The sequence below is a fragment of the Dipodomys spectabilis genome, unplaced genomic scaffold (genome assembly GCF_019054845.1).
Source record: "Dipodomys spectabilis isolate Male_0828 unplaced genomic scaffold, ASM1905484v1 ptg000576l, whole genome shotgun sequence".
Lineage (NCBI taxonomy): Eukaryota > Metazoa > Chordata > Mammalia > Rodentia > Heteromyidae > Dipodomys > Dipodomys spectabilis.
Genome location: NW_024871253.1, coordinates 1,848,029 through 1,860,876, shown reverse-complemented (window position 1 = coordinate 1,860,876; position 12,848 = coordinate 1,848,029). Strand labels below are relative to the sequence as shown.

Sequence of the window (12,848 nt, the reverse complement as noted above, 5' to 3'; positions counted from 1 at the left end):
CTGTGCCTGGGCACTGTCCCCCAGCTCTTCAGCTCAAGGATAGCATTCTACCATTTGAGCCATAGTGCCACTTCCGATTTTCTGAGTGGTTTATTGGAGAGTCTCATGGGCTTTTCCTGCCCGGGCTGGCTTTGAACCGTGATCCTCAGATCTCAGCCTCCTGAGTAGCTATGATTACAGGCGTGAGCCACTGGTGCCTTTCTAGCTCCTCTGTTTTATCCTCAAGTCCTGATGCTCTGTTTTCCATTTCATTTATTTTGTTACCTAGACATTCCACTGTGGTTTGCAATATGGATATTGAACTTCTTATGTTTCTCAGTTCTTTGTTGACATCAGTTATTATAGTGTTAGTTTTATCTTGATCAGTTTTTATAGTGTTAGTTTCATCGTTTAATGAGGTGTATAGCATTTCTATTTTTATCTCTATATCTTTTTGGGAGACCTTGATCTCGTTCTCATTTCTTTTCTTTTCTTTCTTTCTTTCTTTTTCTTTTTCTTTGTAAGTTGTGGAGCTTGAACTCTGAACTCTGGGCCTGGGCGCTATCCCTCAGTTCCTCAGCTCAAGGTTAGCACTCTACCACTGAGCCACAGTGCCACTTCTGGCTTTTTCTGTTTATGTGGTGCTGAGAAATGGAACCCAGGGCCTCATGCATGTGAGGCAAGCACTCTACCACTGAGCCACCTTCCCAGCCCCTCTTTCTCATTTCTATTTTGTAATCTGGAAATTGTTTGGGGATACCTGTTTTGTTTCCTGGGCCAAGATTGTCATCATTCCTTTAATGGTTCTTTTGTCCTTCATCTCTTCTCCTTCACTCTCACTGAGCTTGTTCCCTGGATTGTTGTTGGCTCTTGGACTTAGTTTGTTGTCTTGCTCATGAATCTTGTCATCTTTCATTGCGATTTTCACATTCAGGTTTAGCGATTGTCAGGGTCATGGCCCATGCTTGGCTTGCTCATGCCCAACAGATGGTGACATGCATTTGACCCAGGCTAGCTCATGCTATGTGAACTAGCCCAGGCATGGGCACATGATCTGGCCTAGGGCAAGGATTGGAGGGCTAGATTCAGGCATCTGGGATGGGCATGAGTTCAGGAGGGGAAAGCTCCCAACAGGTGTGGGGGGAGCTTTTTCCCTATCTTTTAGCAGATGAGCCCAGGGTTGGTTCTTACCCAGTGTGTGGCCATCACTTGGCTGCCAGCTTTCTTATGCCTGGCCCCAGGCTATCTTGACAGAGCTATGTCCTGGGCCAGAAGACTGTCTGTAGGCTGGCACACACTGCATCTGGTGTATGGTGGGACTGGGAAGACTCGATTCAGGCCTCTTGGGTGGGCAGGCACTTTGGAAAGGGCGGACTCCTGTGGGTGTGCAGGAGTTTGTTTCTGCTGCCTTCTAGCATGTCAGGTTTCCCTGCCAACAGCCAGGGCAGTGGAGGATGCAGGGTCCAGCACCCGCCCAGTATGAGTCCTGGTGGTCTCTCACTGGAAGCTGATAGGTGGGGCTTGGGAGAATGAGGAAGGCCTCTGGCCTCTTTGTCCTTTTCAAATGTGGTATACCTTCTTGAGTAGGAAGGAGGGGTCTGAACCAAGCTCTGTGGGTCACCACAAATGCTGGTCTCCCGTGTGGTGGATCCTCAGTAGGATACTCACTGGTATTGGAGTTGGGCATGGGCTGACTGGTGGGCACTGTGGTAGATCTCTGTGTCTGGATGCTGTAGTCTCATTGGTCAGATCTGTTTTTCCCTGGCAGCTACGGGGCCACTCTCACCAGAAGTGAAGGTGTGATTCAAGTGGTATAGCTCTAGCCTTGATTGAAAAAGCCAAAGGAGAATGTGAGGTCCTGAGTTCAAGCCCCAATACTAGCACACACACACACACACACACACACAATTGTGAAGACTGTAGAAATGCATTTAGGGGTGTGGCCTGCAAAGGTGAGAATAATGTTAAGTAGGTTGGATTTGTTGATGTGGACCATTGACAGAGGCTCTGTTTTCAGACGTTGACTGTGTTCATTTAGAGACCCTGCATAGGCACATCTGAATGTGGTTCTTACACTTGGCTACGTTAGCCAACATGAAGTCAGATGCAATTCCAGACGGCACAAATGAAGCTTAGCTGCTATTAAACCTTGGACACACTGCAGAAGGACTTCAGAGACATCAGTATGTAAGAACTCTGGATGAGTTCCATCTTGATCCTACTCATCCACTTCTATACACTGTCCTATGAGAAGACCCAGAAGCTTCTCACTTGGAGTTGAACAAGATTCAATAATAAAACGAATATGTTCACCCACTCACACAAACACAATGGCATTGCTTTTATGTTTCAGTTTTAATTTGATACAAGTATCTAGATGAACTAAAAATAAAGTATATTTGTGTTACTATCACAAAACAACACAAGAATTCATTATGAGTATTTCTCAGAGAAATTATCATTTAAAAAACCCAAGTGATTCATGCCTATAATCCTAGCTACTCAGGAGACTGAGATCTGAAGATCATGGTTCAAATCTAGTCCAGGCAAAAAAGTCTATATGACTCTTATCTCTAATTAACCACCAAAAATGCCAGAAGTAGAGATATGGCTCAAATAGGAGAGCACTAGTTTTGTATTTAAAAGCCAAGTGAGAAAGTGAGTCCCTCAGTTTGAGTCTTAGGACCAGTTAAAGAAAGAAAGAAAGGAAAGACAGAAAGAGAGAAAGACAGAAAGAGAGAAAGAAAGGAAGGAAGGAAGAAAGGAAGAAAAGAAGGAAGGAAGAAAGAAAGAAAGAAAGAAAGAAAGAAAGCTAGGCCCAGTAGCTCACATTTGCAATCTTAGCTAATCAGGAAGCTGAGATCTGAACATTGTGGTTCAAAGCCAGTGGCAGGAAAGATCATGAGACTCTTATCTCCAATTATCCAAAACAAAAAAACAAAAACAAAAAACAGAAATGGAGCTGTGGCTTAAAATGGTAGAGTGCTAGCCTTGAGCAAAAGAGGTCTAGGACAGGGGCTGGGAAGGTAGCTCAGCGGTAGAGTGCATGCCTTGCAAGCATGAGGCCCTGGGTTCGATTCCTCAGCACCACATAAACAGAAAAAGCTGAAAGTGGCACTGTGGCTCCAGTGGTAGAGCGCTAGCCTTGAGCTGAAGAGCTGAGGGACAGCGCCCAGGCCCAGAGGTCAGGCCTCATGGCTGGCAAAAAAAAAAAAAAAAAAGAGGTCTAGGACAGCACCCCAGCCCTGAGTTCAAGCCCCATGACTCACACACACACACACACACACACACACACAGAATGAAAAGATGAAAGCAAAAGAAGGAAGGAAGGAAGGAAGGAAGAGAAAATGTATTTGCTAGAATATGTCCCTTGTAAGAAATTAAGTTTGCTTGTCACACAGAAATGTGGCTTATGATACTTCCCTTCACATTTTATTTTGTAACTTCAGTAGTACTTAAGAGGCCTGGCTATGTGTTTTAACCAATAGGATCATCGTGAAAGCCTGTTTGTAATCAACTTAGGGAAACAAAGGATTTATTTCCAGAAAGCAACAACATGCGTAGTTTTCTCTAGCAGGAACTAGGTAGAATACCCCTCAGCATAAAAGGATCCAGATAGGACCAGAATAACGTGGCTCTGAAAGGAAAGGGTGAGCTCCTCTAATGACCAGGTCATTTGAATAGAAAAGGGCTTGTTTGCAGAGACAGTGGCGTGGGTTCCAAGGAAAGGGACCAATGACAGGAGGAGAAGACAGTAGCTTTATGAAAGTAACTTCCTTGACCTGATCATACCCTTCTATAAAATCTCCCACTGACTGTTTCCTAAAGATCACCTAACAACTCCTCTCCCAGTCTTGTTTTTCTTCACTGCCTGCTTCCCATCTCCACTGCCCACTTCCCAGGCTGAGTTCTTGCTTTAATTCTGATGTGAAGACAGCTCTAGAAGGCTCTCTTGACTTGTTTACCCAGTTACCAGTATTCAAAGCTACCTCACCCATCAACTCTTTCTAGTTCCTCCAACAAAATTAGATGAGTTATCGCCCAGAGGACTTCTGTGGAATTAAATGCATTCAGAGCCAAGAAGGAATTTTGCTCATTTTATGAGAAACTCGAATTTATTTTCCCTAAATTTTAACAAAATACACAAGTTCAATTTTATTGAATCCTTGTCCCCACTAATATAATTGTGAGATTTGTGTGTGCGTGCATGAGTGTGTGTGTGTGTGCCTGTCCTGGGCTTGAACTTGGGCCTGGGCACTGTCCCTAAACTTTTGTGCTTGAGGCTAGCACTCTACCACTTGACCCAAAGCTCCACTTCTGGATATATATATATATCTCCAGAAATACAAATATATATATATATATATGTATATATATATGTGTAATTAATTGGAGATCAAAGTCTCATAGACCTCCATGCCTGGGCTGGCTTTGAACTGTGATCCTCAGATCTCCTGAGTAGCTAGGATTACAGGATGAGATTATTTTCCTCCTGTTGATTAATTAGGAACTTCTCAATTGGTGGATTATAAATAGGCCATAGATATGAGTCCCTCAAGCCAAAGATTTGACATCAACTATCTCCAGCCAGAATCACCATCTTAAATTTGACTGGTTTACCTCAACTTGTCATTTTCTTTTTCTTTTTCTTTTTTTTTTTAGCCAGTCCTGCGCTTGAACTCAGGGCCTGGGCACTGTCCCTGAGCTTCTTTTGCTCAAGGCTAGCACTCTCCCACTTGAGCCACAAGCACCACTTCTGGCTTTTTCTGTGTATGTGGTACTGAGGAATCGAACCAGGGCTTCATGCATGCTAAGCAAGCACTCTACCACTGAGCCACATTCCCAGCCCCTAACTTGTCATTTTCTAAGTGAACCAGGAAATGAAAATCATGAAAGCTGACAATTCTTTGGAATTTTTAGGTCGATGGTTTTGTCCTAAGGATGTGTGCTAAATTGTATCCAGTTAGAAGGAGGAAATATAATACATCAATGCATGGTAGTATTTTTAAGTGGTTCTTTTAGTTATTCAAAGTATCTATCTTCATTGCTCAACTCAATTTAAGTTCAAAATTTAATGTGACCTTGTAAAATGTGTAAGAAGTATACATTATCACTTGATTGTATTTTTGAAAAGGCATTCTAAATTTGGCTATTATTTTCTTTTTCTTTTCTTTTCTTTTTGTGAACATACTGTACAGAGGGGTTACAATTACATGGGCAGGATAATGCGTATATTTCTTATCAAGCATTGCAGCCTGCTCCTTTGTTTACCCTTCACATCCGGCTATTATTTTCTCTAAAAAGAAAAGTGAGCAAGAGATTGGAAGAAGGGAGTCTGGAGAAACAGATACTAGGAAATGTGGCTGAAAGATCACATGTCCACCAAGGGCCCAGACATGGTCACAGTCACTCTTTAGGGGAGGGTGAGCAGGAGAAGCTGGCAGGGCTTGGCAGGGAGGACTGGAACCACAAAGGGGTGGGGATGGGGGAGGGGTAAGGGTGTGGACACAAGCACAAGCTGGGACACTCAGATGGCCACACTGTTTTCCACCAGGCTGGGCCTCAGGTATTCGTAAGGTATGTCCAGGCTCTCATTCCGTGCCTCAATTTCCTTATCCAGCTCAGCCAGCTCCTCCCTGAACTTCCTCAGCACAGCCTTCGCCTCCAGGCTTGAAAAGTACTCTTCAGGGTGCTGTCCCAGAGGAACCTTGGGTGGAGAGAGTAAGGCAGCTTAGAGCCTACCATCTCAGACAGTTCAGGAGGACTCACCACAACACACTGGGGTCTGCCCAGGTGCCAAATGATGGTCATCTGGAGACTAGCCAAAAAGGGATTGGGCAGTGTATCCATCAGGGTCTCCATGGTCGCATCCTTGGTGGTTGGCGGGGGCAGCCGCATGGTGCAGGGGGCATTAGGGACCCAAGAGAGCCAATCCAGCTAGAAGAGTGGAGATATAGAGTCAAGAGCTGCCGAGCATGAGAACCCTTAGCCTACCTGCTCACAGCCCTTTCCTGACTCCAACCCAAATTCCCAGATGTCTCTGCTGGGACATACCTGGCCCAGGTGGATGGAAGAGTGCTGGCCAGTGCAGGTGAAGATGCACATGGTGACAAACTGGCAAGCCTGGGCCCGAGTCTCCAGAGATGTGGGAAACCCTACAAGAGGGGGCTCCAGTTATGATGCCCACCCAGCCCCCAGGCTCAGCCAAGGGGCAGAGCAGAGAGAGCAGGCACAGGCAGAACAGTGATGACAAAAGACACCACTAACTCTCAGCCATTGTGGAATTCCACATGAGAATAGGTGGGGCAGGAAGCAGGAAGAGGCCTGCTGCTGGGCTCCCCATCAGTGGGGTGCTGCTGCTGGCTCACACACTCAAGGATGCGAATTGCTCAGGTGTTTAGTTACATCTCCTTGGTAGCCACAGAGGAAATACTGACACCATGGCAATGGGCAAATGCTACAAGTTAGGACTTCTTCTGGAGAGCCTGATGGGAAGCACTTAGTAGTTAGTTAGTAAGTAGTTAGTAGTAAGGCATTGAGGGTTTTCCCAGGGGTTGAAAAGGCTTCTGGAAAGTTCCCTAGAAGTAAAATGGGTCCAAGGAGGAGTATTAGAACCCAGGAGAAGGTCATCGACTACCTCGGTCCTGGGCACCTTGCAGGCCAGTTTCAGTGATCTCTCGACACCAGTGCTGCAGCTCATGGTCCTCTCTCACAGCCGCATCCGTCTTATAATAGAGATCCAGAATGCCCTCCACATACCTGCCAGGCAAGGGCCAGAGCACGAGAGCTGAAGCCCTCTGCTCTTGCCCACTGGCCAGTTCTGCAAGTCCAACTTCCCAACCCAGACACAGAGCCCTTGTTCTCCTAAGCCTTCTTCTCCTTCTGCCCACCTCCCCCTGCCCTGTGTTCCCTCTCCCCTCACCGGTGGATGACTTCCCACAGCCGCAGTGCATCTTGAGCATAGTAGGATGACTTGACATCCAGGAGGCCTCACTCTTTCAGGTCATCAGGGGGGCAGAAGGAGCTGTAGGTCACCAGGTTTCCAGCTCACCTGAGTAGGTCTAGGTGGCCGCCCCCACCTGTGTTGGTGAACTAAGGAGCAAAAAGGGGCAGAGTCAGGCAAACTGGCTTCCCTGAAAACAGAGCCAGAAAGGAGAGTGATCTTGAATCCCCATTTTCTGTCCCTTACCCGGCCAAATACTCCACCTTCAGAGACTAAGCCATTTCTGGCCCGGAGGTTGATTTCCATGGTGTATCCCAGGTGAGGATGCAGAAGCTAGAGAGAAAAGGCAAAGTGTGGAAGAGGCAGGAGGCAGGACACTGGTAAACAGGATTGAGAGGAGGAAAAGCACAGATCTCTAATAAAAAGACCTAAGGATCAGGAGACCACAACACCAAGTTTATCACTAATGTACATTGTTATGCTTATCACTGCTCTCTCGAAGGACCTTCATGGGACAATTTTCTTGTCTTTATTCCTCCCATGATGTCAATGCTACTTGGTCTTCTCCCCAATGGGTGTGTATCTTTTTCTGTATCATATTTGGGGGGCTAGGCATTTTTTTCAAATGCTTAGTAATGCCAACATTTGGAAGGGTAAGGCAGGAAGATGAAATACTAAGGTCAATTTGGGCTACATAGTGAGACATTGGTTCAAGACGTTCTCAGTGATTTTCACCCATTGAGTAGGCGCGACATCATGTGATTCCAGAGCATCGTGTTTTCCCTGCTGTCTCGGTGGGGCTTCTTTCTGTATTTCTCATAGACCAACTGTATTCTGGCTCCATGGCTTGTGCACTAATTGTTCTGCCATCCTGAAGCATTCTGGCCCTAGATCATCTCATTGGCTGGCTCCTTCTTGTCTTGTTCTATATTGGTCATTACTCAAATGATACTTTCCCAACTAAATTCACCACCACATCACCCTGTTCTACTTCTCTGCATCTGGCTTTTTATCATGTTCAATATCTTGTGATATGCTTTTTGCTGTCTTAACCTTACTAGAGGTGATACTTTAAGAGATCATGTTCTTGCCTGATACAGATGTAGTACTAGCATCTAGAATGTGGCCTTGTGTGGGAAGGCATCCAAGGTCCTGGGGCTTGAACTCAGGGCTTGGATATTGTCTCTGAGATGGTTTTTGTTTTGTTTTGCTCAAGGCTAGTGCTCTACAGTTGAGGCACAGCTCCACTTCTGGCTTTTTCTTCTTTTCTTTTGGTGGTTAATTGGATAAGAGTCTCCCAGACTTGTGGGTGGGAATTGAAGGGAAAAACAGGAGAGAACAAAGGAAGGAGTCACTTGTCCAAAAAGAAATGTACTTATTACCTGACTTATGTTACTATAACCCCTTGTACATCACTTTTTTTTGGGGGGGGGTCCGGTCATGGGGCCTGAACTCTTGGCCTGGACGCTGTCCCTCAGTTCTTCAGCTCAAGGCTAGCGCTCTACCACTTGAGCCACAGCACCACTTCCGGCTTTTTTTTTTGCTTATGTGATGCTGAGGAATCAAACCCAGGGCCTCAGGCATGCAAGGCAAGAGCTCTACCACTGAGCCACCTTCCCAGCCCCTGTACATCATCTTTTTAATAACAATTGTTAATTAATTAATTAAAAGAAAAGAGTCTCAGGGATTTTCCTGCCTGGGCTGGCTTTGATCTGCAATCCTCACATCTTAACCTCCTGAGTAGCTATTATTGCAGGCATGGGCCTAGATAGATAGATAGATAGATACATAGATAGATAGATAGATAGATAGATAGATAGATAGATAGATAGATAGATAGATAGATAGATAGATAGCTCAATAGACAGACTCCAATCAACCCAGATGCTCTTCTTGGCCTGAGCCCCTTTAACAGGTACTATTAATTACTCTGAACTTTTTCAGACTATAGGAAAGAATGTTCTGTGTTATTTTCATGAAACTGTTGGATCTGCTTCACTTCCTGTATCTTTATGTGTTGTGTGAATATCTGTGTTTTATAAATGGAAGGAATAAGAGTTTTGACTCGTTTCCCTTGGAATCACTTTCATCCCAATGGGAAGTCCCATCATCCATGGAAACTCCAGGTCAGTCCACCTCACACTACCCTGCTCTCTTGACTTCCACTGATGGGCTATTCCTACACCAACTCTCGTGAGAGAATGCCCAGCAGGGCTGTGTGAGGATGAGAGGAGAGAGGCTGACAGAAGACTGGGAATAGCTGGTACCTTGTAGACCGGATGTATCGTCGGAAGACACCTCATGGTGGCCACAGCAAAGACCTCGGCCATCAAGTGACCCCTCAGAAGACGGGACTGCAGCTCATGAAGCTGAAAGTCACAGTTGCGCACCCAGCATTTGGCCAGGAGCCACACGACTGGGGGATCCGTGGGCAGGAAAATTGGGGGTGGGGTGGTTCCAATTTTTGGCAGTTCAAGCTGGAGCAAGGATAAGAGTGGAAAGGAAGAAGCTGGAGGAGGGCTGAGTGCCAGAGGCCCAGCCATTGCCCTCTCCTGCACCTGTCCACTCTCCTTTGCTCCTCCAAAGTTGCCTGGCTCTCTCCTTTTCACTGCAGCTGCCCGGGCCAGCTGCCATTTCTCCCCATGGTCTCCTGCCATTCACTGTGGTGTGCTGCACAGTGGAGACCTGAGTGCCTTCAGCCTCTGCAAGAAGTGAGCCTCTACCACCTCCACCAGCCTCTGCTTCTGCTTTTAGTACCCTCAGTGGGGAGGGGGCGGGGAACTTGCCTCCTTCATCCCACACTCCTGTGAAGAAATCTCAGGCTTTCCCCAAGCTTCAATCTGATTTCTGCATAAAGAACTGGAGGTCTCTAGTGATCTAAAGCTTATGAAAAGAATTGAACGCCTCCCTATACCTGAAAATTGGCAGGACAAAAGCACATTTATATCCTGCTTGTTCTATTTGTGAAGTATTGTCCCCAAACTTGTCTTTTTCCTCTCTTTGAACCCAGGCCACTTAAATTTCCTTCTGTTCTTCTGTGCATCTTCTCCATACTTATGGTCAGTCACTAACAGGGGATGCTATCTCTTCCCACAGCCATAGCACAAGACCCTAGTTTCTTCAGATAGAACTTCAATCCATCCTAAATGCAACTGCTGTAACAACAGCGTTTACGGCAGCCTTTTCCACCTCCCCATGTTTCTATCCCTTACCTTGCCTAAGGCCAGGCCAACTCACCTCACATTATTCCTCCACACTCTGTCCAATTATTCACAGGCACTCTTACAACTTCACCTAAGTCGCTTAGCCAAATCCATCTTGACCCTCGGGTCTTGTAAGGACCCCTCCCACAATACCTGCCTTCAGAACTATATGCAGCACAAAAACAGACAGACAGACAAATATATAACAGACAGATGGAAAGATAGATAGACAGACAGACAGATAGATGATAGATACACAGACAGATAGAAAAATAGATGGACAGATGTGTAACACTAACACAGATTAGATCACATAGTCTTTCTCTCCAGGGAGACTGCAAACCCCTAAGAATCACACTTTGCGCCTCTCTCCCCCTCTCCCCCCCCCCCCCGCAAATGCCTCCTGCAGTACCTTAGCACCTCACCTGTGCTGGGAGTGAGAGTGCTCACTGAACTTGGATGGGGCAGGCTGACTGGGAAGACCACCATGGTAGAACAGAACTCCGGGGGCCTCTCACCTGGATGGCCATGGGTAAGAGTTGCCCATCAGGCTGCAGTTTCAGCAGGACCAGAGGGGCAGCCAGGAACTGCTGCCTAAACTGGATGACATTGGTCTTGATCCCATCCAGCAGGGAGAAGTCAGCTTCAAACAGTGTCCCTCCCTGGAGGAAGAGAGAGGGCAAGGACTACTGTCAGCATCAGGTGTCTCCTTCCCACCCTGACTCCCCAAATGATTACAAGAGAGAAAATGGCTTGTCTCCACCACCTCCTTACATGGTGGTGTGGATTGTGAGATTTGTGTCACCTCATCCTGAAGCCATATCCATCTGAATTAGGCTTAATTTCAGAGAAGAGGAAATAGATGATCAGAGAGCTTAGCTATCTTGCCTACGATCACAGAACTTACAACAGCAGGATACAAACCCAAGTCTGCTCAACCCTACAATGCTCTAGATTTTTCCCAGAACCCCCATGTTCATATCTGGAACTCCTTCTCCAGCTGGGCCTGCAGTTCCTCCATCCCAGGAGGGAACACCAGGCAAGCAGGAAAACTGACACAGCGCCTCAGCAGCATGGGGTTGGCGCCATTGAGGAACTGGTACCCAAAGAATGCATCCTTCTTCCAGGAGTCTCCAACCTGTCCTGAGGATGGCAGTTGACTGTGCTAAGGCATCCAAGCTCCTGGTCCTTGTAACCCCCACCAAATCATCCCCACATGAGCCCATCCTGACAGAGGCACCCAGCCTCTGCTCTCCATACCCAGATCTTTGAAGTTTCCTACCTCAAGATGGATTCGGGGAATATGGGAAGTACTGGAGCAAGGAAACTGACCAGCCAGCTTGCCATAGCTACTCTTAAAGACACAGTCAAAGTCATCAGAATGAGTCCAGTGAGTCACAGCATTTATGGGTAGTTTCACAACAAGGCCTGTCAGCCTGCAGGGAGAATGGGGTACATTGGACTGTTATTCTTAGACCTTCCCCAACATCTCAGCCACAGGCATCAGTAATGGTCCAGCCTGTAAGGAAATTGAGTCATGAGGTTATTGGAATAGCAAGACCAGAAAGCAAACTCAACAGGCTTTATTAGGGCGTGAAGCCTGGAAAAAACAACCAAGTCTCCTTTAGGGTTGCTGAACAGGATATGGCACCTGGCCATACTACTAGAACTCTTTAATTATTACACAGAAAGAGGGCAATGGGGGAGGGGGTGGGCAGAAGACATCAGCGTGAGATGGAGGCCAAGTGTGTGAGCAATGTTATTTCGACTGAGGAGTTTCAAGGTTTCAGCAGCCTCTGTGTATACCAGGGGCATCAGCAGCAGACCAGGCCTTGGTCTCAGGCTCTCTTCCAAGACTGCTGGTGCATTTGTTCAGAGAGTAAGGGAGAGAAGATGGTTCAGGGGTCTGCAGCAAGAACACTGGTAAGATATGGCTGTCTGAGGGAAGGTGAGTGCTTTAAGAAAAAGCATTTTCCATCACAGCTCTGTGCAGTCCACGAGCCCACTGACCTCCACCAGGCAGGTCACCTTCCCCTCCCGCCCGCTGCCCTTGCTCTCACCCCACAGCCAGGGAAGTTTCAAAGTCCATTAGCTTGTCCTCCAGAAATTGCTCATCAGCAGGGAGGTCAGATAAGCGTTTCCCAGCCATGTTCAGGATTAAGCCATCCTTCCAGTTCCCCCACCTGGGCAAGACACAAACCGATGCCTGGGTCCTGCAGAAGGTTTAGCAGCTCAGTGTGGGGTAACCTGGAGTCAGGGGAGGAGGACTAACCTGTACACCTTCTCTCTCTCCTTCAGCTTTTCTTCTCTGTGTTTCTTGAACAGGCCCTGAGTGTCCTCAACCACAGTGCAGGCTGGGTGGGAGGAGGAGGAGGGCATTGTGGGAATCCACCCAAGGCCTCTGCCTCCTGCCTGCAGGCTCTTGCCCCTCCCCTCGCTTTAGTGGCTCCACAGTCAAGGCAGCTTCAGAGACAGTGGCTGAAAATTCTTCTGCAAATTACAAGATGCAGCTTTTGCCACATGATATGCCATAGGAAAGGCAATGATCGTGTTGCAGTTTTGAAACTTACTGGAACATGCTTCCCCTTTGACTCCTGCCTGCCACATTCCAGAACAGATGTGGCAACCTTCTGGGTGTGGAAGGGCTTTCCTGTGTCCTGAGCCCACCGGCCTCTACTCACCGGTGCCCTCTGGAAGGGTCAGGGTGCCACTGCCTTCAGCCA

General features: G+C 47.1%; 1 protein-coding gene across 1 annotated transcript; it reads right to left on the bottom strand.

The window, feature by feature from the left end:
• Positions 1-5,506: 5,506 nt before the first annotated feature.
• On the bottom strand, positions 5,507-12,504 carry LOC122100398 (polyunsaturated fatty acid lipoxygenase ALOX15-like). The gene is given in 12 exon segments (XM_042670785.1): positions 5,507-5,686; positions 5,749-5,916; positions 6,034-6,134; positions 6,617-6,738; positions 6,902-7,071; positions 7,169-7,255; positions 9,190-9,399; positions 10,644-10,793; positions 11,114-11,268; positions 11,458-11,561; positions 12,186-12,308; positions 12,398-12,504. Coding segments are annotated over 12 exon segments (1,677 nt in total).
• Between the last annotated feature and the right edge of the window lie 344 nt (positions 12,505-12,848).